Source organism: Phodopus roborovskii, unplaced genomic scaffold, assembly GCF_943737965.1.
Source record: "Phodopus roborovskii unplaced genomic scaffold, PHOROB, whole genome shotgun sequence".
Taxonomy (NCBI): domain Eukaryota; kingdom Metazoa; phylum Chordata; class Mammalia; order Rodentia; family Cricetidae; genus Phodopus; species Phodopus roborovskii.
Window position 1 is genome coordinate 7,134,471 of NW_026126613.1, and position 26,699 is coordinate 7,161,169.

General features: G+C 37.9%; 1 protein-coding gene across 1 annotated transcript in view; it reads left to right on the forward strand.

Annotated features, from left to right (window-relative positions):
- Ascc3 (activating signal cointegrator 1 complex subunit 3) overlaps positions 1 to 25,615 on the forward strand; it is a 286,596-nt gene extending 260,981 nt beyond the window's left edge. Inside the window, exons 37-41 of the mRNA XM_051206191.1 lie at positions 11,159 to 11,310; positions 12,980 to 13,127; positions 16,874 to 17,083; positions 24,782 to 24,957; positions 25,267 to 25,615. Of these exons, the coding sequence (XP_051062148.1) occupies positions 11,159 to 11,310; positions 12,980 to 13,127; positions 16,874 to 17,083; positions 24,782 to 24,957; positions 25,267 to 25,411 (831 nt within the window). The 3' untranslated portion in view covers positions 25,412 to 25,615. The remainder of the gene's footprint in view (positions 1 to 11,158; positions 11,311 to 12,979; positions 13,128 to 16,873; positions 17,084 to 24,781; positions 24,958 to 25,266) is intronic.
- Positions 25,616 to 26,699: the final 1,084 nt, after the last annotated feature.

Sequence of the window (26,699 nt, forward strand, 5' to 3'; positions counted from 1 at the left end):
GGATCCTTCTATCTCCAGTTCCTCTCCTCACACCCACATAACAACCCTTTTCCCGGTTGGGGCTTTAGGAAATGAGTAATGCTTAACCCATTTGTGTGATCAATTCACTTAAGCAGCTACTGTGAAATGTTAATCACAACTTTAATTTGTACTGCATTAGCATTTTGATTAACTTGTAGGCTTGCTAGGACACTTGAAGCGCTTTTACTCATAGTTACAGCTCGGAAATGACTTTTTGATTAATTAAGTTTGTTAGACAGCAGCTGAGCTTCCTGAATGCTAACCTTCTGGGGGGTCAAAGTTTAGGAGAAAGTTACTATGAACAACTGTTGCTACTGAAAAAAGGGATCTTATAAATGTACTTTCAGCATTTTAATTATTGACAGAATATTGTATCCTTATTTCACAGGACCTGAACCTTTAAATCAATAGATACAGTAAGAGAGATGGTAGTAAGGGAGGGGAGAGATTTCTCACAGGGAGAAAGAATCAAGGAAAGGAGGAGGTTTACAGAGTGCTGCATCAGAAGCACTCGCTGGAGCATCACATGCCAGACTCTGCACATTTTGCAGCCCAGATTTCTTAAAATAAAGTTTAGATTTGGGGGGGAAATATTTAATAATAGATTTTTCCTTTACTTTCTGTTTCATTTCTTCTCTTGCCATACAGTGAAATGGACTTAATTGTATTAGTGCGCACTGTTCAGTTTTATTTTTGATTATTTTACTCCAGAATGAATTTTGTTTCAAAAAATAATGCCTGAATGGGTGATGTTTAGATACAGCTATATGAATTGAAGCTAATTCACATGTTTTGTTTTGGAAACTTAAATTGACAAAATTTATTCCTAGAGACAGTAATTATTTAATTACATCATTTTGTTTAAATTTAATGTTCCTTTTCTATGTGTGGGAAAGAAGTGATGTGAGCCAACTGAAATCCTCTTTGAAATAAAACAGCATTATGTGTAAGTCAGCAGAGGTATTGGAGTTTCATGAGCATAGGTTTGAAATTGGAAAAAGATTAATTCTTACCTCCATCACTCTTATGTGTGTTATTTCATAGTCACTGACCTTCTGCAAGCTTCTCTTTCCCTGTCTGCCTCATAGTTGCTATTGGTAAGAATGAAATTAGGTTATTTGTGAAATTGTTATATAATCTGTATGTTCTCATCATAATGTTTGCACAATGTATGACTTTATGTAATTTACTGTTTGGTTACCTCAACAATAACTGCAGATTTCTGTTAATTGACAAATTTAAATGTACCCTATTTAAAGTATAATCTGCAGTCATAAATGTGAAGAAAAACCAGCCCTTGGTGCTGCAATAAAACTAACTGGGTTTAACTGTTCAGATCAAACTTGAAAAGCCTTAGGATTTCTATGATGGATATATAGTAAATGTTGAAAGTGTGAGGTCTGCCCACACCCTAAAATGTGCCTTCAACTAAAAAGTGTTCTTCTAGAGATTTTTCATTCTGCTTTCCTTTACCTTTGCATGCCATGAATCGCTTCAGAAATCCTTGAGGTTGAAATGCCACTGGGGTATATACCCTGTCTTTTCTGGGATTGCCTCCGTTTCATCATCATCTTCCTTCTGGTTTTGCTCCCTCATTCAGACCTAGACAGACACAGACTTCCTCTCCTCTGAGACTCATTTTGAGCAGTTCTTTAATTGTCCTATAGAGATAAAAGCTAGTCTTCCATTGTCTCCCCAACCATTTCTTTCTAGGGAACAAGCTATTGTTAGAAATCCACTAGATATCATTTTTTTGTTTCCTAGAATCATTTTCCCTACCTTTCTCAAACAACACTAATGCTGTCAGCTTTCCATCTTTAGCTCCATCATAGTGGCTTCAATAGATGTCTTTTTAAAACCATAATCACCAGCAATCCACATTTCTGCACTTTGCTCAATATCAAACTGCCTCATCCGGCACCTGCTTGATAACAACTTGATTGCCCTCTCTCTCACACAGTATCTTTATACATCAACTTGACTGAGCATTTCTAGTACTATAATCAGGAATCTTTTCTCCCCTTCCTGTTCTCATAATTTACTACCTGTCCCCTATGTAAGACACTTCAACACTAGTGTCGGAATTAGCTAAAATCTCATACTGCCATGGGTAGCTATGAATAGGAACTATTATTCTCTACCTTTAGACTATAATTACTCATTATTGGTAGAAATAATCTCCAAGCATTGTTGAATCCACCACAGTATCTTGTTGTTGATGGCAGGACTGCTCCAGGATTTTTTTCTATCTTTGGTTCTACCCAGTTTTTCCTTTAAGTATTTTTGTGCTCCCCTAATGAAGAGAATGCTACCTTCATCTACAGAATTCCTTTGCTTTCCTTTCATTGTTTCTGTGAGATCTTCAGTGATCAGCAGAACACCTTCTTTTCTGAATCATCATACCCTGACCCCAGGATGGTCTCTTCTCTGTACCGCTTGTTTGGTGTTTACTAGAAATTACCTTAGAAATGCTAAAGTATACCTGAAAAGATACAAAGCAAATGCTACAAATATATATATATATATATATATATATATGTATATATGTATATATACATATATATATATATGTATATATATATATATAGTACCTATATTCATATGTCATTGATGAAATATTAAAGCTTTTACAGAAGGTATATCTCTTTTTTAAAAGTGACAGATCAGACTCAATTATTTAGATGTGGAAATGAACCTTGATAGACTAGTTTGCCCAAGGCCTTACACTTAGAGGTGTGGTTCTAAACCATTGGTCTGTGTCTAACATGCCACAGCAGCTGCAAACCAGTGCCAAGTGTCTGTGAATTGCTCTGCTCTGTCTGTGGCCATCAGCTTTCCTTACTCACCACTTCCACATCTTTATATCCTGCCAGCCATGGATAGAAATATTGGGAGAATTCCAATATTTTGAATTCTTAAACATCATAACATTAAACAATACTTTTTTTTTTTTTTTACCTCTCCTATCAAAGATTTTCTTTTTTTTTTTTTTTTTTTTTTTTTTTTTTTGCCATTTCTAGGAGGAGGAGAGGAGAGGAACAAATGAATGGGCTGGGAATCAGAAGAGGTTTATGAGTTTGTGATTATAAGAAAGTCAAAGGGCCAGTCCCGGTGTGCAGGACAAACTGAGGGTGTCAGTCTGGTTCTCAAGTTGAGTGGGAAGGCTATGCTATAATTGACAGGGTTCAGGATGGGAGATTGAGGGTCCTGGCAACATATGACGGAGCCTGGGACGGACTCTGTGCCTTACTATCTTACATCTATCTTTCCCAGGTGATGTCAGAGTTTATCACAGAGCTCTGATAGCCAACCACAGAAGACGACAAAACTAGGATGATTGAATACAGAAAAACATGGATGGAGGCTGACACTTTATAAGACTTTCTCTTACCAAATTGGAATCAATTTCCATTGATTTTCATCTCTAGCTATAGTGGAATGAAAATGTGATTTATACACTATATTGATTTTTACAAAATTAGACAACAAAAACATCATGATAGAAACAATAAAGGTATCTTACTGAAGCAAGGTGGGCTGAAGAGAGATGATAAGTTTTATTTTGGATACATTTTTAATGGAGATGGAGCTGTGAGGGCATGATGGGGGGGGTGTCCTTCTGTGTATATGTTTTTCTTATTGGTTGATGAATAAAACACTGTTTGGCCAATAGCCAGGGAGGGAGTCTAGGCAGGGTGAAGAGACCAGGAGAAGAGTGGGGAAAGGAAGCCAGAGGGAGGCCTCAGAGAGACATCATGTAGCCACCAAAGGAGTAACAGGTCGGCATTTTGGTAAGCCAAGACAACGTAAAAATTCATAGATTAATAGTTATGGGTTAATAACTAAGAGAAACTAACCAGTAAGAAGCCCAAGTCATTGGCCAACTTTCATAATTAATATAGTCTGTGTGTTTATTTTGAGCAAAGTGGCTGTGGGACCAGGCAGGACAGAAACTCCTCCTACAAAGCCAGGTGGGCTATTGAAGTGAAGACAAGCTCCACAGGGAGTATAGACTAGAGCTGGACTCAGAAATCCAGGTAGCCAGAAAGTTACAGTAAGCAGCACTGCTAACAAGGGAATCAATAACAGAGCAGGAGCAGGAGGCAAGACATAGAAAGGTAGGAGAGGATCGCAAGGGAAGCCATGTAAGCACCTCCATGATACTGGAAGTAATTTGTGATTAGGGTAGATATTTACTAAATGCTTGCTATTTTTTCAAATAGTATATTAGCAATTTTTATGTAACATTAAATTTAAGCACATTTTATAGATGAAGATCATGGCTCAGAGAGAAAAAGAAACATGTAAGACTACAAAGTTTTAGAATAGAGCTTGACTCTAATGGTATATTTAGTGTTGTAAATAGTATGTATAAATAATCGTATATAGATGTATGTTTAATAGTAAATATCATTTGTAGAATAAACAACTAATGAAATTCAGAATAAAGTGGAGGGTGTATAGAATTTGAGTGAGGCTATAATTGACAGCATCTGATTATATGAGGAATGTGCATATTAGATCAAATGGGACCTCAAGGATGCTCCTCAATTAAAGCAAATAAAATCCTGTTTCAGTATTTGTCAGGGAATGGTTCCAGGACCCTTAAATATGCCAAAATCTGTGGATATCCGAGTATCTTATTTAGTATTTGGTACTATTTATATGTAACATATGCATATACCCTTTTATTCCTTAAATCACCTTCATATTACTTATGATACCTAATACACTGTTTTACTTAAGTAATGACAAAAGAAAAAGAGAAGAAAAAATGGCTATGTTGAGTAAAGGACTGAATTAGTCCTTTGCCTTGCCCCTTAACTTTCTTATAATTGCAAAGCTTTCCTGATACCCAGTCCATGCACCTGCTCCAGGCCATGCATGCTCCTCTCCTCTACTCCTCCCACCCTGTATAGAAATGGACATCAAAAAGATAAGTGGACATCTCTGCTCAGATTGGGGAGAAAGTATTATTTTAAAATCTTTGAATAGGTCTCTGTTCATTACTGTTTTCTGTGCAGCAGACAGCTGCTGGGAGATTCATGATATGTTTTCTCTCAGCTTCCATACAACCTCTTCTGGATTCAGTAGTGTAAAGTGACTTTCTCAAATTTAGATGTGATAAATGGAATAAAATTAGGATCTAAACCTATGTATTTTTAATATAATCATATTTTACATATCAATCCCAGTTTCCTCTCCCTCTCATCCTCCCACTCCCTCCACCATCTCCCTATGCCAACCCCCATCCACTCTGCAGAGAGGGTGAGGATTCCCAGACCATGGCAACTCTTATAAAGGAAAATGTTTAATTGGGGCTTGCTTACGGTTCAGAGGTTTAGTCTATTATCAGCATGGTAGGCAGCACAAAGGCAGACATGGTGCTAGAATACAGCTGAGATGTCTACATCTGGATTTGCTAGCAGCAGGGCTTGAGCTTCTGAAACCTCAAAGCCCCAGAGCTAGAGAAGTGGCTCAGTAGCTAAGAGCACTGGCCATTCTACCAGAGGTCCTGAGTTCAATTCCCAGCCACCACTTGGTGACTCAAACCATCTATAGTGAGATCTGGTGTCCTCTTCTAGCCTGCAGGCATACATGCAGACAGAGTACTGTATTTATAATAAATACATCTTTCTAATTAAAAATAAAACTCAAAGCCTCCTCATAGTAAAACCTTTCTTCCAGCAAAGCCACACCTACTCCAACAAGGCAATACCTCCAATAATGCCACTCCCTATGAATCTGTCGGGGCCATTTTCATTCAGCCCAACCCCAAATATTTCCTGAATACACTGTGCTAGGGCTGTAATTACAAAGAATGATTGTAACTTTTTATGATATGACTGGATAACATGTAAACATTTGCAATAAGATAATGATCAGCTACCTTGAGAGTAGAAGCACAGGATACAAACTGACCTGTATCTGTCTGGAAGAATCAGGAAGGCTTCAAAGGATGAATAGGAAATTGTTCACTGTATAAGATTAAAAGAGTGATATTCATTTTTTAAAATTACAGCTTGGATAAATCTGGAAAATGCCATCATCTTGTATTACTCCACTGAGAGTATATTGGGCAAGGAACCAGAGGGAAAAGAGTAGTTAAAGGGTTTAACTGCCATGCTGCAAGACAAGTCTGTTTTTGTTCACTACACAGTGTGATGTCATTGAAAATATTTAAGTAGAAGAATGGACTGATTAGTTTTATCTCTTTAGAAGTTTATTCTAGTAAGAAAATGAAGTGTTAATTAAAGAAAATAGAATTAGAATGGAAAGAGATGAAGATTTCTGAGACAGTGACGATAGGGACTAAGAAGTGGAGCAGAGAGGACCATAACACTAGGTAATGGTTGACAGACAGATGTCGCAGAGTTTAGTTCTTCACATATGTACAGTTGCAATACCTTTATCATCCCTTTCTTTTCTATTAATTAAAGATTAGTTTCAGTTCATGATAAGACTTTCTCTTGATGTAAGCGCTTACTTTGCATGATTTTCTTTTTTGTATTTTCACATCTGGATCATACAATGAAAACTTGTGGAGAATGCTCATAAATTTTATGAAATCTTTCAACTTCATAATGAAAGCTTGAAAGTTAAAACCATATGGTTAGTCCACCTAACTGTAGATGTGAGCTTTTTGTCTGGAATTTATTTCCAGTTAATCTACAATACAAACTCAAAAGTAAAATTGTTTCTAACCCTCATTACAAACTCTAAATGCAGCATCATGTTGCATTAGTGCAGTTGTCCATTTCTCTTCTCTATCCTCTCTGCTGGTCTCAAGTGTGATCTGTGGGCTGCATTATTTTCTACACAGCATCCATTATCACTTGTATGTATCAAACATGTTAAAGAAATTCTGCTTTTGCAAAAAAAAAAAAGAACAAATGTACAAATACAATGTTTCACAGCATTCAAGTGTGCATGAAATATTCACGTATGCACATTCTTATATATTCACCCATGTAAATGTATGTATATCCAGCCCAACAAATGCTAATGACTAATTTGATCCTAATGATTGTCACACTAATCATCATATCCAAGAACCTAGGTCCATTTCCCTGTATTGTACATAAAAAGAGCATAGATTTCATTTGACAAGTTTTTCTAATTATTTTACCTTTTGTAAATTATAGAACACAGAGTTGGAAATTTAAAGCTTAAGAGAATATGTTCACTCCAATACCACAGAATGCTAGTATAGTACATTACTAACATAGCTTAAATAATTTCTAAAAGAAGATTTTGGACAACAATTTATAAAATCTTACTGTCAGTAAGATATTTACTGTTAAAGTATCATTGTAATAGATTGCTAGGCACATCATAAAACAAGCTAGTACAGTCCCAAAACTGTATAATTGTCCAATATCATATTAACTTACATGTCTTTCTGTCAGCATTCTGCAGAATCTAATTTAATTGAAATCACTTTGCCTATGTAAACTTCTCCTCTGTTTAAATAAGATTTCACTGTTTAGTTTTGCCTTAAGCAAATGCAGCCTTTTATTTGTCCATAAAACATGAGATTAGATGTATAGTGTAATGGACAGATTCCATCGCTGCACTTGGACCACAGGCAGTTGCCTCTAAGGTGTGCTCTATAGTCTTTAAGAGTCTACCTATACTATAAGAGAGACATACATGGTCCCCCAGTGAAGGGAAAAGGGCTCCTGAACAAATTGGGAGCTGGGGGGGGGGGTGGTAAAAGAAGAATGCGAAGGAAAGGAGAACATGAGTGATCAGCAAGATTGAATGGGGAGATGAATAGAGGAGGGCAAGAAAAGAGACACATCAATAGAGGGAGCCATTACAGGTTTAAAGAGAAATCTGGCACTAGGGAAATGTCCAGGGATCCACAAGGGTGGTCCTAACTAACTAAGCAATAGGGAAGAGGCTACCTTACATGCCCTTTCCTTATAAAGAGAATGACGACTACCTTAAATACCATCCTAGAGCCTTCATCCAGTAACTGATGCAAGCAGAAGCAGAGATCCACAGTGAAGCACTGAGCCAAGCTCCTGGAATCCAGTATCAGAGAGGGAGGAGTGATGAACAAGAGGGTCAAGACCATGCTAGAAAAACCCACAGAAACAAATGACCTGAGCAAGGGAATTCATGCCATGCACTCCAGTCTGTCAGCTGGGGAACCAACATAGGACCAAACCAGTCCCCCTGAATGTGGGTGTCAGATGGGAGGAGTGGACAGTCTATGGAACCAGGATGGATCCCTAGTGAATGAATGGACTTCAGGAGCCCATTCCCCATGGAGGGATACTGCCTTAGCCTAATGACACAGGGTAGGGCCTGCTCTTCAGGAAATTTTTTTTCAAAGTTTGCCTTATTTATTTATTTATTTATTTATTTATTTATTTATTTATTTATTTGCTTTACATATCGATCCCAGTTCCCTCTCCTTCTCATGTCACCCACCCCCTCCTCCTGTCGCATTCCCCAGAGGGGGTGAGGCCTTCCAGGAGGGATCATCAATGTCTGTCAAGTCATTTGGAATAGGGACTAGGCCCTCCCTCCTGTCTCTAGGCTAAGGAAGTATCCCTGCATGGGGAATGTGCTCCCAAAGTCCTTTCCTGAACCAGGGATACATCCTGGTTCCACTGCCAGAAGTCCCATAGACTGTCAGGCCTTCTAAATGAGACCCACGTTCAGGGGGTCTGGGTCGGTCCTATGCTGGTTTCCCAGCATGGACCCCAGTCTGGGGTCCATGAGCTCCCCCTTGTTCAGGTCAGCTGTCTCTGTGGGTTTCTGCAGCTTGGTCTTGACTCCTTTGCTCATCACTTCTGGCTTCCTGCAACTGGATTCCAGGAGTTCAGCTCAGTGTTTAGCTATGGATGTCTGCTTCTGTTTCCATCAACTTTTTGATGAAGGCTCTAAGATGGCATATTAAGTTAGTTATCAATGTCATTATCAGGGAAGGGCATTTAAGGTAGCCTCTCCACTATTGCTCAGATTGTTAAATGAAGTCATCCTTGTAGATCTCTGAACATTTCCCTAGGGCCAGATTTCTCTTTAAACCTACAATGGCTCCCTCTGTTATGGTATCTCTTTTCTTGCTCTCATCTATTTGTACCTGGACTTAATCGTTCTGGTCCCTCTCCCCTCCTCTTCTTCCCTTATCTTTCACCTAATTCCCTCTCCACTCACTGCCCTCCCCAATATGCTCAGGAGATCTGGTTCTTTTCCCCTTCTGTGGGGGACCTGGTATGTCTCTCTTTTGGTTCTTGTATTCTAGCTTTCGTGGCAGTGTGAATTGTAGGCTGGTAATCCTTTTCTCCATGTCTAAAATCCATATATGAGTGAGTACGTACCATGTTCCTATTTTTGTGACTGGGTTACCTCCCTCAGGATGGTTTATTCAAGTTCCATCCATTTGCCTGCGTATTTCAAAATTCCATTGGTTTTTTTTTTCTGCTGAGTAGTATTCCATTATGTAAATGCTCTGCATCTTCTTTATCCGTTCTTTAATTGAGGGGCATCTAGGTTGCTTCCAGGTTCTTGCTATTACAAATAATGCTGCTATGAACATAGTTGGACATGCATGTGGGTCATTTGGGTATATTCATAAGAGTGGAATTGCTGGATCCTGTGGTAGACTGACTTTTCATTTTTCTGAGGAACCGCCATACTGATCTCCAAAATGGCTGTACAAGTTTGCATTCCCACCAGCAGTGGAGGAGGGTTCCCCTCTCTCCACATCCTCTCCAATCTAAACTGTCATTGGTGTTTCTAATTTTAGCCATTCTGACAGAAGATGGTATCTCAGAGTTATTTTGATTTTCATTTCCCTGATAGCTAAGGATGTTGAACACTTTCTTAAGTATCTTTCAGCCATTTTAGATTCCTCAATTGAGAATTCTCTATTCAGTCCTGTACCCCACTATTTAATTGGGTTATTTGGTGTTTTGGTGACTAGCTTCTGTCAGATGTGGAGTTGGTGAAGATCTTTTCCCCAGTCTGCGGGCTGCCATTTGGTCTTGTTGACTGTGTCCTTTGCCTTACAGAAGCTTCTCAGTTTCAGGAGGTACCATTTTTTAATCATTGATCTCAGTGTCTGTACTACTGGAAGCAGTCTCCTATACCAATTCATTCAAGGGTACCTCCCACTTTCTCTTCTAAGAGATTCACTGTGGCTGGATTTATGTTGAGGTCTTTGTTTTGGGCATGGCAATAGACATGGGCCTATCTGCAGTCTTCTACACACCATCATCCAGTTGTGCCAGCACCATTTGTTGAAGATGCTTTCCTCTTTCCATTATATAATTTGAGCCGTTTTGTCAAAAATCAGGTGTTCATAGGTGTGTGGGTTAATATCAGGATTTTCAGTTTTATTCCATTGGTATACCTGTTTATTTTTGTGCCAATACCAAGCTGTTTTCAGGACTATAGCTCTATAGTAGAGCTTGAAGTCAGGGATGTTGTTGCCCCCTGAAGTTCCTTTATTGTACAGGGTTGTTTTGGCTATCTGGATCTTTTGTTTTTCCATACAAAGTTGAGTATTTTCCTTTCAAGGTCAGTAAAGAATTGGGCCCTACCCCAAATAACTTGACAGATTTTGATGATCCTTCATGGAAGGCTTCACCCTCCCTGGGGAGTGGATTTGGGATGGGGGTCCTGGGAGGATAGGAGGGAGAGGGAACTGGGATTGGTATGTAAAATAAGAAAAAATATTAAATAATAATAAAAAAGAATTTTTAAAAAAAAGAGAGTCTACTTATATTCTCAGCCTGCTCTTTGGGAAAATATTTTTTAATTTAAAAAAAAAAAATTTTTCCCTATAGTTACTGATTTTACATATGAAAGACAGTAAATTTTACATTTTAAATTCCCTTGGGGCTGTGATTTTACTACTCAAAAACTATACCTTTTTCTTCTTACTGGAAACAGTAATGTCTAACTTATTTTTTACTGTCCTCAAAAGCTTCATTTTGACCCTTCTGTGGGAAATTGTTTGTTCCCCAACTTACCTGTATCTCAGTTTTTAGTTTCTGTTCTGATACATGGTAACTGTAAGATATAATACTTGGCTTGACTACTTCTTGTTGTTGTTGTTGTTGTTGTTGTTGTTGTTGTTGTTGTTGTTGTTGAGACTAACATGATTTTCCTTACCCAGGCCATGCTGGATGTGGCTGCAAGCCAGGGCTGGCTGGTGACTGCCCTGAATATCACCCACCTGGTTCAGATGGTGATCCAAGGCCGGTGGCTAAAAGACTCATCCCTTCTTACAATACCAAACATAGAACAGCACCATCTTCACCTTTTCAGGTAATTGTTGTTTTCAGGTAATTGTTGGTCATTGTAATTATTTTAATTTAAAAACATTTTGTTTAAAAAAAAAAAAAAAGGGGGCTCAGGCTGCTAAGTTCCCACCTAGTGGTTTAAATGTACTCCATCCCAGCCACAAAGGTAGTTTTCTTTTCTAACCCCATGTAGCTCCTACAGTTTCTCGTGGTGCCTAGAACACTGATTCTTTCAGCTTGAAAACATCTTTTTCAGAGAGAAAAGTGTGGACTGTGATATAATATCCTCCCTTGGAATAGGGTTACCAGCCCCAAGAGGAATAGCAATCTCTTCCCATCTAAAACCTTCCCCATTTGCAGTATTGGTTCATTGTACGTCTGTTTTAATTGAATTTATTCCCTTAAAATATCAGCCTCCATTTAAAAAGTCATTGGTAATGTACTTTGTGATCAAACATAAATTGCCATTTTCTTCTATACTACAAGAGAGTTAAGGAATGTGAAATGTTTTCAAATGGAAATTGTACATCTACAAAATGTTTATGTTATTTTATGTACTAAAAGAGTTTGTGTTAACTTCAAATTATTTGGCCTTAGGCTGCAGGTAATAATTATAAATATTTTAGCCAGAGGGGAATAAAAGCAATTTGTAATACATGGAGGTAGCCAGTATTTAAATGAAATATTTCTTTAACACGAATGTTTCATAGTTGAATACACTTTTCAACCAAAATCTTGTTTTACAGTTGTGAAATTAAACAAAATGTTTGCTTGAAGCTTGCCATAATGTTCCTTTTATAATTTATCAGCTGGGAAAGGGGTTGCAATCATTAAATGCCTGTAGATACAAATAATAACAAAAACTTCAGTCATGGTTGGGGATGTAGCTCAGTTGATGGAGTGCTTGCCTGGCAATCAGAAGGCTTAGGTTCAGTTCCTAGCACTAGGTACACCAGTCCTGTTACTATACAGCACTCCAGAATTGAAGTCAAGAAGATCAGGAGTTCATGGCCTAGGCAACATGAGCCCCTAGGACTCATACTAACAGAACAAAACAAACAAACAAAAAACACCTCAGCCATATGTGGAGTCCTTTCAGGAGAGTCTCTTACTTAAATCAAACATATTGAGCTCCATAGCACTCTGGGATGATTGAGCCTACCATGGAATATCCCTGAAAAATAATACAAATATGCTTAGAGCAAGTCATACCAGTAGTCAGTGTTAAAAGGCAGCCAACACTCATATGTGTCTGTGGCTGTCTGAGGATCCCTTCCCTGCATTATTAAATATTGCAGAAGCTGGATTTCAGCAGTAAAGAAGGCATATTAAGGGATCCAGAGGCCTATTATGTGAACTTAGAATTGCCTGGAGCCTAGGAAATCCCCTCCAGTTTTCTGGAAACCCTTAAGAGTATGAGTATGGTTTCAGTTGTATTTTTTTCCTAGCATAAGATCTAATGGTCTGTGTTCTTATAAGACACCCACTATCTGAAATGTAAGTTTTTCATGTGTAAAGTACAGTTTACACATTTCATATAGTGATAAAGATGGCTTAGAGAATACTGAGTGATATTTAAAAGTTAGCATAGTGGCCTACAAAATAAATATACATTTATTTTAAAGAAACGGTTAAAACCACTGTCATCATTTGGCTGTGAAGGAATTGTTTTATTGGTATATATTATTTCATAGGAAATGGAAACCACCTGTAAAGGGCCCACATGCTAAGTGCCGAACATCCATTGAGTGCCTTCCTGAATTGATCCATGTCTGTGAAGGGAAAGACCATGTATTCACCTCCATGGTGGAAAATGAGTTACAATCAGCAAAAGCAAAGCAGGTATATCCATCTCTCCTACAGATCTTTTCCTAACTTAGAACGCAACTTCTTCAGCTGTGGGTTACCAACCCATATAGTAATGAAATCATGAAAAATTGGTAACAATGAACGGTTCCTGAATGCATCATGACCAAAAGTTAATTCAAAATCAAACATAGCATGGATCTGATGTGTTCTTAGCATTGCCTATCATATTTTATCTCACTTCACTGTAGCCTTGGTTCTAAACACACAGTGTATACACTTTTCATTCTGATGCTGCTGTGCTTAAAAGGCTAATAAATGTTCCCTGAAATGCCTTAGTTCAAATTTGAGACTGTAATATTTTGTAAATTTCTGTATTTTTTCTGTATATACAAAGTAGAAACATAAGGATTTTAATTACAGAGAGCAAAGACTTTGAATTTTATTTGGGGGAGGGGCTTGTGCCTTGGCATATATACAATCCCTTCAATTACTTGTTTATGTCTTATGTCTTACTTTAATTATTTTTCCCTTCCTCGTTTATAAGGTAGTCTTTCAAATACACTCCTTTTGTGAACCTTATGACTTATACAGACAGTGAAATTGCCTTTGTGAAAAGCACAGTAAGTCATGTATCCAAACAGTCTTTGGAAAACAAAAAACATGAATGAATGATGTCAGAAATATTTGAATGTCTAGACTTTAAAGTGTAATATTTTATCCTGAATTTTTAAAGTAAGTATTCAGCATTTCCTCATAATTAATGTATTTATTGATCTGCAACTTCAGGTATTGAGCAAACTTCTCACCATGATTCTTTTATTTTCCAAGTGACTTACTTTAAGTAAGACTTGGTAAAAGTGTAACAGGAGTAAGTATCAAATTGACTGTTCAGTTTCTGTTGAACCCCAGATTGACACAAATCATTATATAAATATTCATAATAAATGCCTATCTTTCTAACTAAATTACCATTGAAATTATGAATAAAAACATCTTTAAACTCAAACAAGACTACTATGAGCAACAACAGATTTCTTGAATAACATACACTGATTTTAGGCCAAGTTTTAGATGTGATGAAAAATTAGAACATTGTTATAATTAGTTGAGGGAGAACTCAGAAGTAAACTTACTTAATTTATTTGCATAAATTGCCATTCTGTTATCTTTAAAACCAAATGCAAATTGGCTCTGTCTGATATGATGATGGTTATTTGGCTCAAAAGTGCTTCAATTTGCAGAGCAATCTGGTGTCGGCTCTGCAGTGAGGCGATCCCAGGTAACATACAAATCCTGAATTATTCCAGAAATTAGTATGTTTAAAGCATCAATTTAAGTGCTAATTGCAGTAGTAATGAGAAAAAGCAGTATGACTGTGAGATTTGCATCTCCTACCCCATCAGTATGCCTGGAACGGCTGCTGACTGGCAGAGGATTTGGCTGCTAATTAAATAATTGTATGCATGGCAGTGATCTTGCCTGATTCAATAGATGAAGATTAATCCTCAGATAAATATGTTTGGCTGGTATTGAAATGTCTTAGCAGTTTCTTTAAAAATAGTTCACAGTGTATGTGTGTGTGCATGTATGTATGCGTGTGTGTGTGTGTGTGTGTGTGTGTGTGTGTGTGTGCTCGCGCTTGCTCACCCAGGAAGTTAATGTGTACATGTTATGGTTGAAAATAATGCTAAATCTTATACATATAAGAGCTAGATACTTTTAAGAGCATTGTAGAGTAATTCAAAGAGTTGCTAAAGACAGAAAACATTTTATTGGTAACTAATTTGATTGTGCAAGTGAAAGACTAATAATAGGTTTGTTTCACATGTGCCATCTCATTAAATAGATGCCCTATTGAAATTGAATGTCTCCTTGATCATTTTTCCATGCTGGACTGTCATAAGTAGATCAGTTTCTCTACTCATTAACAGCTGCTTCTGGCAGGGGCTCAACCATCATGTGTACTTAAACTACATTATCTAGCACACTATTTCAGAATCTAGCTACAAGCCTAATTTCAAATTTATAACAAAAAGTTACAGGATTCGGGTTACAGAGACAGTTCTCATTGAACTAACTCTTCCTTCTTTCTTCCTTTCTTCCTTTCTTTTTCTTTTTAATTCCTGAGAATGATTTGGCTCATCCAGGCTACTTCATTTCAGTTGCATAATACTCAGCAGCAGTAAAACCATAGTGTAAACGAAGTCTATCAGGAAAACTTTGGTATACATTAAGAAATCAAAATAACAAAAATGAAAGTGCTCATGTACTTTTTAAACTACATTAGGAAATATTCTCGATCAGTAGTAAGCTTCCCACATATTTGCAAATGTTACAAAAGATGACAGTTACCTTAACACCTTGAGTTTTTTGTGACGTGATTTCTAAGGATCTAGACTTTCATTTTTTCATTCTACATTGTTGAACACTGATTAAATGATTATTTACAAATGTGGCAAAATTTTTCCACTCTTGTTTTTGACTTCCTTTTTATCTATTCTTTGTGTCTTTCACATCATGCACCTCGATCCCATTCACTTTCCCATCCCTTCATATCCATCCTCTACTCCTACAACCTCCCCAACAAAAATAAAATAAAATTTAAGAGAAACAAGGGGCTGGGGGGAATCATCAATCTCATCATGGAAGCTGCAGTGTGACACAGTGAGTCACAAAGTAAACCCTTTTATCCATGTATCTTTATTTGAAGTGTTCTTGCCAAGAGTCATTGGTCTGGTTTTAGGCCTCTGGTTTGTGCCACACTATCAATGCTGGGCCCTCACTGGGGCTCCTCTTGGATATCCTGTTGTTGCCCTGTGTCTTAGAGAGCCTGTAGCTTTAGATCTGCAGGACCAGCCCCTTCACATGCTCCAACAGATCCTGGATGGGGTGGATGCTGGGGTAGGTCAACCCATAACCCAGGTTCTGGGTCTCAGCAGCCTTCTAGTTCTCCTGTCCTCACCACCAAGCTGAGGTGTCCAGCATTGCCCTGGTTAATTCACCCCTTGCAGCATTGCATAAGGTGTGGGGCCAGTTCTATTGCTTTCAAGCACACATGGTCAGCTCTCCCATAGCTACACCATCAGAGCCAGATGAGGTATAGGAACCACATATTTCCACTCTTAATAGGTAGTGTTTTAATTAGTACTGTTGGGATAATATTGCAGACTTTTTTTCTATAAGGACACCTAGATTCTAGGGCTCCCTATGAATTATAGCTGTTATAGGATTTTACTATAGAAATTTACAGAGTAAATTTAGAATGTGAACAAAAGTTGTATTATGTTATGTATTATATTATGTTTCATTTAATTGCTTAATGAAAGATACTGACATCAAGTTCTTTTCAAGTTGTCTTTATAGGCCCCAATAATGTTCTCCACATTAAAAGTCACTTATAATGTCTGAATAGGCACATCTCAAAAAAAAAAAAAAACAGCTACCAGTAATTTTTTTAACCATGTTTAATTTTTAGTATAGCCAAAAATTGTACAAATCAGGTGAGATCCTCTTTTCAATTTTTTAAACTAAAGTTGAAAGCGTATTATTTCTACATATATAATAGAAGCTAGTGAAATATGAATGGGTAAATGAGTCATACCACCAGCAGTATCCTAGTAGTAGCATAAGGCTAAGGAAGTACAAAGCATCTCTGTGTTATTTCAACAGCTGCAACAGATTTAGTGTCAAAGTTAGTCTTTCTAAAAAGCACGTCATTTCTTAGTTGTTCTCTGCATTTTCCACTAATTGTTCCTTCATTGTTTTTCTTTTTTATTCAGGCATGGAATTTTGTATCTCGGTTGCCAGTGATAAATGTTGGCATAAGTGTTAAAGGCTCATGGGATGACTTAGTCGAAGGACATAATGAACTCTCCATCTCAACTTTGACAGCAGACAAACGAGATGACAACAAATGGATCAAGTTGCATGCTGATCAGCAGTATGTGCTTCAAGTCAGCCTGCAGAGAGTCCATTTTGGGTTCCACAAGGTGTAACATTTGCTTTCCATCCTCAAATATTTCACACCAAGTATTTGCTTGCACCACCACACATATCTTCTCTATTACTAATGTGTCCGTGTCACTCATGAATCCTGCTTTCTCAACTGGCATTAGCAGCTAACTCTTTTGAAATTAGTCAATCTTCTCATGTACCATTTTTCATGTCCAGAATTTCCCTCCACCTTGTATTGCCTGTAGCACTATTCACAGACTTTTCCAGCTGGAGTGCCTTCTAAAGTATAGATTTCTTGAACACCCCCCACACTAACCAAACAATCTCAGGGATTTTATACTCTCCTTAGTATCAAATTTTTAAGGACATTAAACTTTGAGAAGCACTGATGTACAGATCCTACAATACACTACATGCAGATGAGGTTGAAGCTTGCCTACGTAGTACTCTGCACCTGAATAAGACACTAAGCTTTTCTCTGGCTCAGTTGCCACCTCCGTTTGCTTCCTTCATTTTTATGCATTCAAGAAAGCTTTGTCAATTTCATGTAGAGGAAAAATGTACAGTGGTTTTATTGCATCACTGTGCTCTTTTATGTAGCCTGACACCAAAATGGAAGATCAGGTAGAATGGTCAGTTAGTTTTTAAGTGACAACATAATTGAATAAAGACTTCTTCCTTTTAGCCTAGTGGATTCAGTCCTTGCTGCTGTCAAGAGTAAGCCTTGATGAATAAGGTTTCAACTAGTAACTTTTGCCCTCTGTTTTCACATACAAAGTCATAGATGAGAGAATAGTATTAATTATAAAAATGAAATCATACTGAAATTACCCTAATATTCACCTTAAAAATAGATTTAATTGTGGTGGAAAACTAAATTTAATTTCAAATTACTGTTTAAAAATACTGTTTGGGACACAGTGAAGGCTAATGAAGAGCTTTTTTGGTATTAGTGTATTTATATCATAAGGTCATTATCTTACAAAACTAATAGATGATCTTTGTAGAAATCAATCCCAAAATAAACTTCAAATATTGTCATATTTACATCTAGTCATGTATTTTGGCAAGCTATGTTACAAATTGCTGAGCTTTACATTTTCAATGCTGGAGTAAATAGGCCTGGAACTTGCTTTGTAACCCTTGTCCCTTCTGTGAAATCATTTGAGGAGCGTTGTTTTTAGGTCTTAATGTCTGGTAGCATTCAGCAGGAAATCCATCTGAGCCTGGCCTTTGTTCAGTTGTCAGTCTTACCACTCTTCCTCTCTGCTTTCATCCCATTACTTTGGTACAGTGTTTATATGTTCTTAGTTAATTTGGTTAGGTCACATGTGTCATGTGTCAAAATAATTACCCATTTCTTTTTACATTCTCTAATTTGTTAGAACTGGGATTTTTTTTTTTTTTTTTTTTTTTTTGGATATCTCTGAAGAGCCTCTATGGCACAGGGTGGGGGAAGGGTGTATCAGAGCACCAGGAGTGCTCTCGCTGGGGACAGGACACAGGGTTGAGTGAGATTCAGGACCAATCCAGGGAGTTCCCAGGGAAGGGTGTGGGGGGGGGGGGGGATTCAACCCTAACTGGTCTCAGACTCACCTTCAGCAGAGGCCTGGTGATGGAGGTCAAAGATCTGGCAAGCAGGGACTCAGTATGGTCCTGCAGGGATAGGCGGAGGATCTCTGGCTGGGGTCTGGAACTCTCCAGCAGGGGCCCTGCGATAGGGGTCAAAGTCCAGCAGGCCAGGGACTCAGGTTGGTCCCGTGGGGATAGGTGGATCTTTCTACTTCTCTTTTTTTTTTTTTTTTTTTTTTTTTTTTTTTTATTGTGGGTATTTATAGCTAAAAGTTCTCCCTTAGAGCCACTTGAATTATATCTCACAGGTTCTCTTGTGGTGTACTTTCATTGCATCCACTTATAGTAGTTTGTTTAATTCCTCTCCTTTCTTAGTAACAAGTCCTCTGTTTCAGTATTTGTTAATTTGAAGTTAAAGTTCTCCTATTTGATAATATGTTCTTCATGTCTTACTACATGGTCTATTTTAGGTAAAGTGCCATAGGCTTCTGAGTCAAGCAGCAATTGCAGTATTTAATAGAAAATTTTGTAGATGTCCATTCACTCTATGGTGTCCTTTGATTATGAATTTTGTGGTGTTTTGTTGTTGTTGTTGTTCTTGGAAGGATGTGACTAAAGCCATCTGCTGTTACTTTGTTGACGTTAACTTACTCTTTTGCATCCCATAGTTTATGAACCTGCGTATTTGATATTTAGTGTGTGTATCTTTAGTATTGAAATATCCTCTTGGTGGATTGCTCCCTTTACCACTGTAAAGTGACAATCTTTACTTCTCATCAGTTGTAGTTAGAAGTCTAGTTTGTTCAGCACTCAGTACACCTGCTAGCTTGCTGTTTCATGTGCTTGGCATACTTTTTCTGTCCTTTTACCAAGCTAAGGTTGTGTATCTTTGAATTACATATGTTTATTGAAGGCAGCAAAGATATGACTCTTGGGGGGAAGAATCTATGGTGTGCACCTACATGCATATGCACATGTGTACAGGTACATGTGAAAGCTAGAGATTGATGTTGGTATTTCCTTTGATCACTCCTAATCAGATATTGATTCAGGGTCCCTTGGTGAACCTAGAACTTACAGATTTAGCTCATCTAGCAAGGCGCCTGCAAGTGCTAAGATTATAGGTGAACTGCCACAAGCAGCGTACTTATGTGGGTCCTGAGAAATAAAACTTCACTCTTCACACTCACACCACAAACTTCTTACCCACCAAGCTATCTCCACAGCCCCTGAATCCTGGTTTTAAATCTATGCTCCACTCTGATTGATTGAAGAACTGATGCCACTAACATTCATTACTGTTGAAAGATTTTTGTTGCTGTGAAGAAACACTATGACCACTGTTATAAGTAGGTTTTTACTGCCGGCCTGGACCCACCGTGGCACCAGCCACAAATAACACACAAAGACTCTGTATTAGATATAATTCTGTTGGCCAGTTACTTGTTTCTTATAGGCTAGCTCTGTCTTAAGTATTAACCTATTTCTATTAATCTAAGTATTTTCAGGTGGTCTCATCTTACCAGAGAGTGGGGGCTGGCGGTTCTGCTCTCCAGTCTCTCCATTGTTGACTCCTCTCTACTACTTCCTTGAATCCTCCTTATCTCCTAGTCCTGCCTATCTTGCTTTCCTATTTGCCAACAGTGCTTTATTCATTAACCAATATGAGAAACATAATTACAGAATGACATCTCCCTTCAGACCACAACAACTCTTTTAAAGGAAAACACTGGGGCTGGCTTACAGTTCAAAGGTTTAGTCCACTGTTGTTATGACAGGAAGAATGGCAACATGCAGGCAGACATGGCACTGAAGAGCTAACTAGGAGTTCTAAATCTGGATCTTCAGGCAACTAGAAGGAACACCTGACTCCTAATAACTCACTTCCTCTACCAAAGCTGTACCTACTACAAGGCCACACCTCCTAATAGTGCCACTCTCTATGAGCCTATGGGGGCCATTTTTATTCAAACCACCGTAAAGGTGCATATTAATGGCTGTCATTTCATTAGTTTTGTAACATTTAATGCTTCCCTCTTGTTTGCTTAACTATTGTTCTAGCATAGTTTATTGTTTCCTTGTGGGTGTGTTTATCATCCTCTTCAATGCAGAGGATTTCTTCAAGTATCTAGAATAGTGCTGGCTTAACTGTCATGAATTCCTTCAGCTTGAGGTTATCATGGAAATGTTTCCCATCTACTTTTAGTCTAAAAGGTGCCAGATAATGTGATGTGGATTGACAGTTACTGTCTTGCAGAACTGAAAAAAAGGTTATTACATGTTCTCCTTGCATTTAGATTTCTGTTCTGAAATTGGCTGTTCTCCTGAGGCATTCACTTTTATAAGTGACTTTTTTTCTTCTCTTTGTCCTGTATATTTATTGTTTCAACTATAATTTGCTGTGGAAAGTTGCTTGTTTATCTGCTTGGCATTGTAAATGCCTCACTTATCTACATAGCCATCGCTTCCCATTGATTTGGAAAACTGCTGTTTTTGTTAAATATATTTTCTGTGCCTTTTAGCTTGTCCTCTCCAATTCATATATTTACTTTTTTCCCCCTTTTTTATTTAAATTTGAAACAAGGTTGTTTTACAAATCAATCCCAGTTCCCTTACCCTCTTATCCTTCTCTATCACCTCCACAAAACCCCAGCCCATCCCCTTTCTGCTCCCCAGGGAGGGTGAGGCCTTCCATGGGGAGTCTTCAAAGTCTGTCATATCATTTGGGGCAGGGCCTAGGCCCTTCCCCATGTGTCTAGGCTGAGAAAGTATCCCTCTATGTGGGGTTGAGCTCCCAAAGTCCATTTGTATACTAGGGATAAATACTGATCCATTACTAGGGTCCCCCTGGACTACCCAGTCCTCCTAACACCCACATTCAGGGGGTCTGGATTGGTCCTATGCTGGTTTCCCAGCTATCAGACTAGGGTGTATGAGCTCCCCCTTGTTCAGGTCAGCTGATTCCAGTTCAGCTAGTGTGTCTGCTTCTGCTTCCGTCAGCTACTAGATGAAGGTTCTAGAATGATATATAAGGTAATTGTCAATCTCATTATTGTGGAAGGACATTAAAGGTAGCCTCTCCACTATTGCTTTGATAGTTGGGTTCATACTTGTAGATCTCTGGGCATTTCCCTAGTGCCAGATTTCTCCTTAAATCTATAATGGTATCTCTTTTCTTGTTCTCCTCTATTCTTTCCCTGTCTCAATCTTCCTGTTCCTTCATGCCTGCCTCTCCCCTCTCTATCTCCTTCTCTTTCTTCTAACTCCCTCTCCCCTCCTCTTTCTTCTAACTCCCTCTCCCCTCCCTCCATGCTCCCACTTTGCTCAGGAGATCTTGTTTCTTTCTCTTCTCCAGGGGACCTTGTATGTCTCACTTAGGGTCCTCCTTGTTTCCTAATAATTAGTGTGCCTCTGTGCTTATTTGGGGCTGAAGGGTGGTGGGACTTGGTGGGACAGAAATTCAGACTAAACAAATTAAAAAGTTATTAAAAGTACAGAAATAAGTAAATCATTTAGTTTTTTTTTTTTTTTTTTTTTTTGAAATCAATGAAACCTTTACCAACGAATGGATTAAGTGATTAAGTGTAAGACAAGAGCTAGAAGACAAGAAAGAGAAATTCAGATAAGGGCAAAAAATAAATAATGTGAAAGTATAAACATAAACAAAACACACAAAGTCTATAGGACACCATTAACAACTAAATATATGTCAAGCTTCTTACTGGCTCTTACTCTCTCAATTATTAACCCATATCTACTCATCTATGTATTTCTACATGGTTTTGTCTTACCAGAGAACTCCTGGTGTCCTATCTTCCTAGTAACTATATGGCGTCTCTTCCTGGTGCATTCTCTGTCTCCTCTCCTCTGTATTCTCCTCATCTGGTAGCCTCACCTATATTTGCTGTATGGCTATGGCCAGTCAGTGTTTTATTCATCAACCCATAAGAGACATATATACAGAAAGACATCCCCATCAATTTTGGGAAGAGGTTAATGATGTGCATGTCCATACACAAATGGATGAAATGGGTATATGTGCACATGTGTGGAGGCATTGAGGTATTGTTCTCTGGAGTATCCACCTTATTTTCCTCCTTCCCTTTTTTTTTTTTTTTTTTTTTTTCTTTTTGTTTGTTTTTTATGGGGTCTTCTGTTGTACCTGGGGCTTACCGGTTAGCTCAACTGGCTCATCAGAAAACCTTTGGAATCCTCTCATCTCCACCTCAGTCTCTGAGATTAAAGGCATGAACTTTCATATTCTCTTGAGCCCCTTAAGTGTTTCTGTCATACCCTCTGTTGACTTCCTTAATTCATTCAGCTGTTTGTTTGAATTATTTTTAATGTATTCAGTGACATCAAAGATTTTCCGTCATTAAGTAGTCTTCCAGTACTTTATTTGAATTATTTGTCAGGGATTTCATCTAATTTACTTTGGAACCTGTTATTTTGCAATTGACCATTTTCTAAGAAAGCACATTGCCATGATTTTTCATGGTTATTGTTTCTTTGGTGGGACTTGCCTGTCTGGGCTTGGATCATTAGTTGGGATTTACTTGTTTGTTTCTTTGTGTATGTGTTTGTTTTAAATTGGGTTATTTCAATTGAACTATTAGCAGTGTTCAAATAGACTGTGTTGTAGTATGGGTGAAGTGTCATTTCTCCCACTGGAGACAGGAATTTTGGTGCTGTAGTTAAGCCCTCATTCAGCCCACATGCTCAAGGAAAAAAAGCCCAATCCATCACCAGTCATTGTGCAAGTAAATACTAGCTAGGTGCAGGGGCAAACTATCTCAGCCCAGTACTAGTGTAGAAACAGGTTTAGTACCTGTCCCTATGCCATCCTTCACATGTTGCAGTCCCTCGGTGCACAACTGAAGGGCAAGCCATCTATGCAAGTCCACTCCAGTCTAAATGTCAGACTGTAGTTTCACTTTGTGGAACGCTGTAACAGACTTCAAATAAATCTCCTCAGTCTTAGGAAATTCTGCACACTAGGTTTCAGAGTATACTGTCTTGGAACTTGTTCTAGGTTCCCCAGAATGAGCCACACAAGTCCCTCCTCTGCCTTTAGACCTCCCATGCCACTGTCTGGGGGGGGGGGTAGTCTCCAAATTGGCTTTTTGACACTGCTCCATGAGTCAGATATCAAGGGGAAAGGATATTCCAAGCATACATACCCCATGAATCTTAATGGTAGACTGTAAACATGCTCTGTGGTATATCCACTGTTGATTGTATTTTAAGTATCTGACTTGCATCCATTTGTTCACTATATTTCCTTCATAGCTAAATATGCAGAGTAGTCTCAGTACTGCCTCTCTTTTTTTTTTTTTTTTCCTTTTTTCTCAATTCTCTCCTCTGCTCTTTATTTCTTTGCTATTGAAAGTAACATTTGTGATATCACCTCATGAGATAGCTGCTGTCCAATTTCCCATCATTTGTTCCCTGGAGATTTGAACAATCTGTATATGGGTGTCATCTGCCACCTTTGAGAAAAGAGTTTTCATTATACTGCCTTAAAATATGTACTTTTGCTGGCTGATGGTGGCACACACCTTTAATCTTAGCCCTCAGGCGGCAGGCCTCTGAATTCAAGGCCACCCTCATATACAGATCAAGTTCCAGGACAGCCAGGGCTACACAGAGAAACCCTGTCTTGCAAAACGAGAAATAAATAAAGTAAAATATGTCCTTTTCCTGTGGATTTTATTCTTGGGCAGAGCAGAGGTTCTGCCTTTGTTCGTTCATTACTGTGAGGTCCATTGTCTAGTCTTAACTAATGTGTTCACTTGCTTATTCGTTTTCTTAACCATCAGTTCTTTGTGCATACAACTTTGGAAGATTTATGTAATATCCAAACCTAAAATTTTACCTCGTGGAATGTTAATGTTTATTTTAGGAATGGCATAAGCAATATTTCATGACTCGGAGCTTTCTGTTGTAGTCATAGCCACAGAGTAGTCACCTTATATGCTCTGAGAACCTTAAAGAAAGGGAGCTAAAGACATAGTAATGAAACAAAAGCAGGAAGGAAGAAATTGTAAAATATCAAGCTAGATATGCTCAACTTCAAGTGAAATAGCATAGTCTTGTAACCACAGCCAGCAGACTAGAAAATACAGGCATTGGTAATGTTTTATCTTTCTTCTGGTTTTCAGGGAAGACATGAGAGTTATGCAGTTACTCCTCGATTTCCCAAATTAAAAGATGAAGGATGGTTTTTGATATTAGGAGAGGTGGATAAGAGAGAGCTAATTGCTTTAAAACGAGTAGGATTTGTTCGAAGTCATCATGATGTCTCCCTCTCTTTCTTTACTCCTGAAACACCTGGAAGGTAAGCAAAATCTTACATTCAAGTTCCAGCATAGTGAAGTGTGTTGATTCTCTGTCCTGAAAACCCTGCTTTTACTGGAGTATGTACTAATGACCTTTTGTAGTACATATGTTAATTCTCTCATGCTTAAATACATGTTCAAACTAATAATATGCAACTTTGCTCCATAAAATAGAAAAAGATTAAAATATGACTGGAGATTTCCATTTTATCTCCAGGTTTTTCTTTTATTGTACACAATGGTATGTTTCACGAAGGCATTCTCACTCACATGTGTTATGTTATGTACTTTCTATTTTTATATTTCAGATATATCTTCACCTTGTATTTCATGAGTGACTGTTATCTCGGCCTAGACCAGCAGTATGACATTTATCTCAATGTCACAAAAGAGAACATTTCTGCACAGGTCAACACAAAGGTCTCTGATGCCTTCACTGACTTGACAGTATAATAGCCTGACTCAAACAGGCCACTTGGAAGAAGTACCTAAGAATCTTGGCTGTTCAGTCATCTGGACAAGTGGAATTGCTTGGTGTCTATATTGGCAGAATCAGCTTCTAATGTCAAAACATCTAGGAAATTGACAGTGACTGCAGTGATGATCCCAGCAACATTAGCCACAGAGGCCTATTAAAAATTGCTACCTTTTGTAACAGCTTCATGGGTTTCTTTATGTGTAAGATAAATAAGCATATAATGTTATTTTTAAGTTGTGTATATTGGAGGTGGTGGTTATACGTTGTTATCCAACTTCACATCCTCACAATGTACTGTTTACATGAATGCCATCTACTCCTTTTTCTAACAAAAACTACAATGAAGTGTGACAGGTTAGGAGTTTAAGCAATATAAAACATAAATCTATGAGGTAATACAAGCTAGGTCTTACTAGGAAAATTTATACTTTGATCTGATTGCATGTAGAAATAGTTTCACATAGTTCTTTTAAAAGATAATAATATATGATGTGAAATTATATTGTGGAGATCAATGATGATTTTTCAAAGAATATATAGATCTTGGAAAACTTGAACACTGTAACTGGTGGAAATAAAATAGAGTGCTCCTTCCACAAAAGCCGCTGTTTTTTCTTCTTACCCTCCCATTATATCCCCTGTTCCTCATCTGATTTTTTCCTTTCACTTCTCAAAAGTACTTCCCTTGTCTCTGTTATTTTTACAAATATAAGAGGAAAGTTCAGTGTAAATCATATACGTGTGTGTGTGTGTGTGTGTGTGTGTGTGTGTGTGTATACACACACATACATACATTTGTCTTTGGGTTTTGGTTTGATTCCATTTTTCATCTCAAGTACCCTAGGCTAGACTCAAACCATTCTCCCCCCATTTCCCAAGTGCTGGATCTCTATGCATGACCAGCCAAACCTAACTGTAATTTTCTGTCTTTATACCCAGTTCTAAAGGTAGATTCTCACCTGTAATAAAAGAAACTATGTCAGTTCAAACAAGTTCCACCTTGAAGAAGAGTTACTCAAAATGTAGTTAGAAAGTTGATATCTACATAATATATATTTTAGTGGGATTAAATTGTCCTTGCAAATTCCTGGCCCTAAAATGAGTATAAGTATTGAAAAATACTAGAATATAAACTAGAATATAAGCACTCTTTAAATTAGAACTTCCAACTTGTATTCTTCCTGTGATGAGGAAGGCAGGGAGGAAAGAATATGATTTTTTTTAAGTGTTAAGCTGAGGGCATGCACTATATGTTCTTTCTAA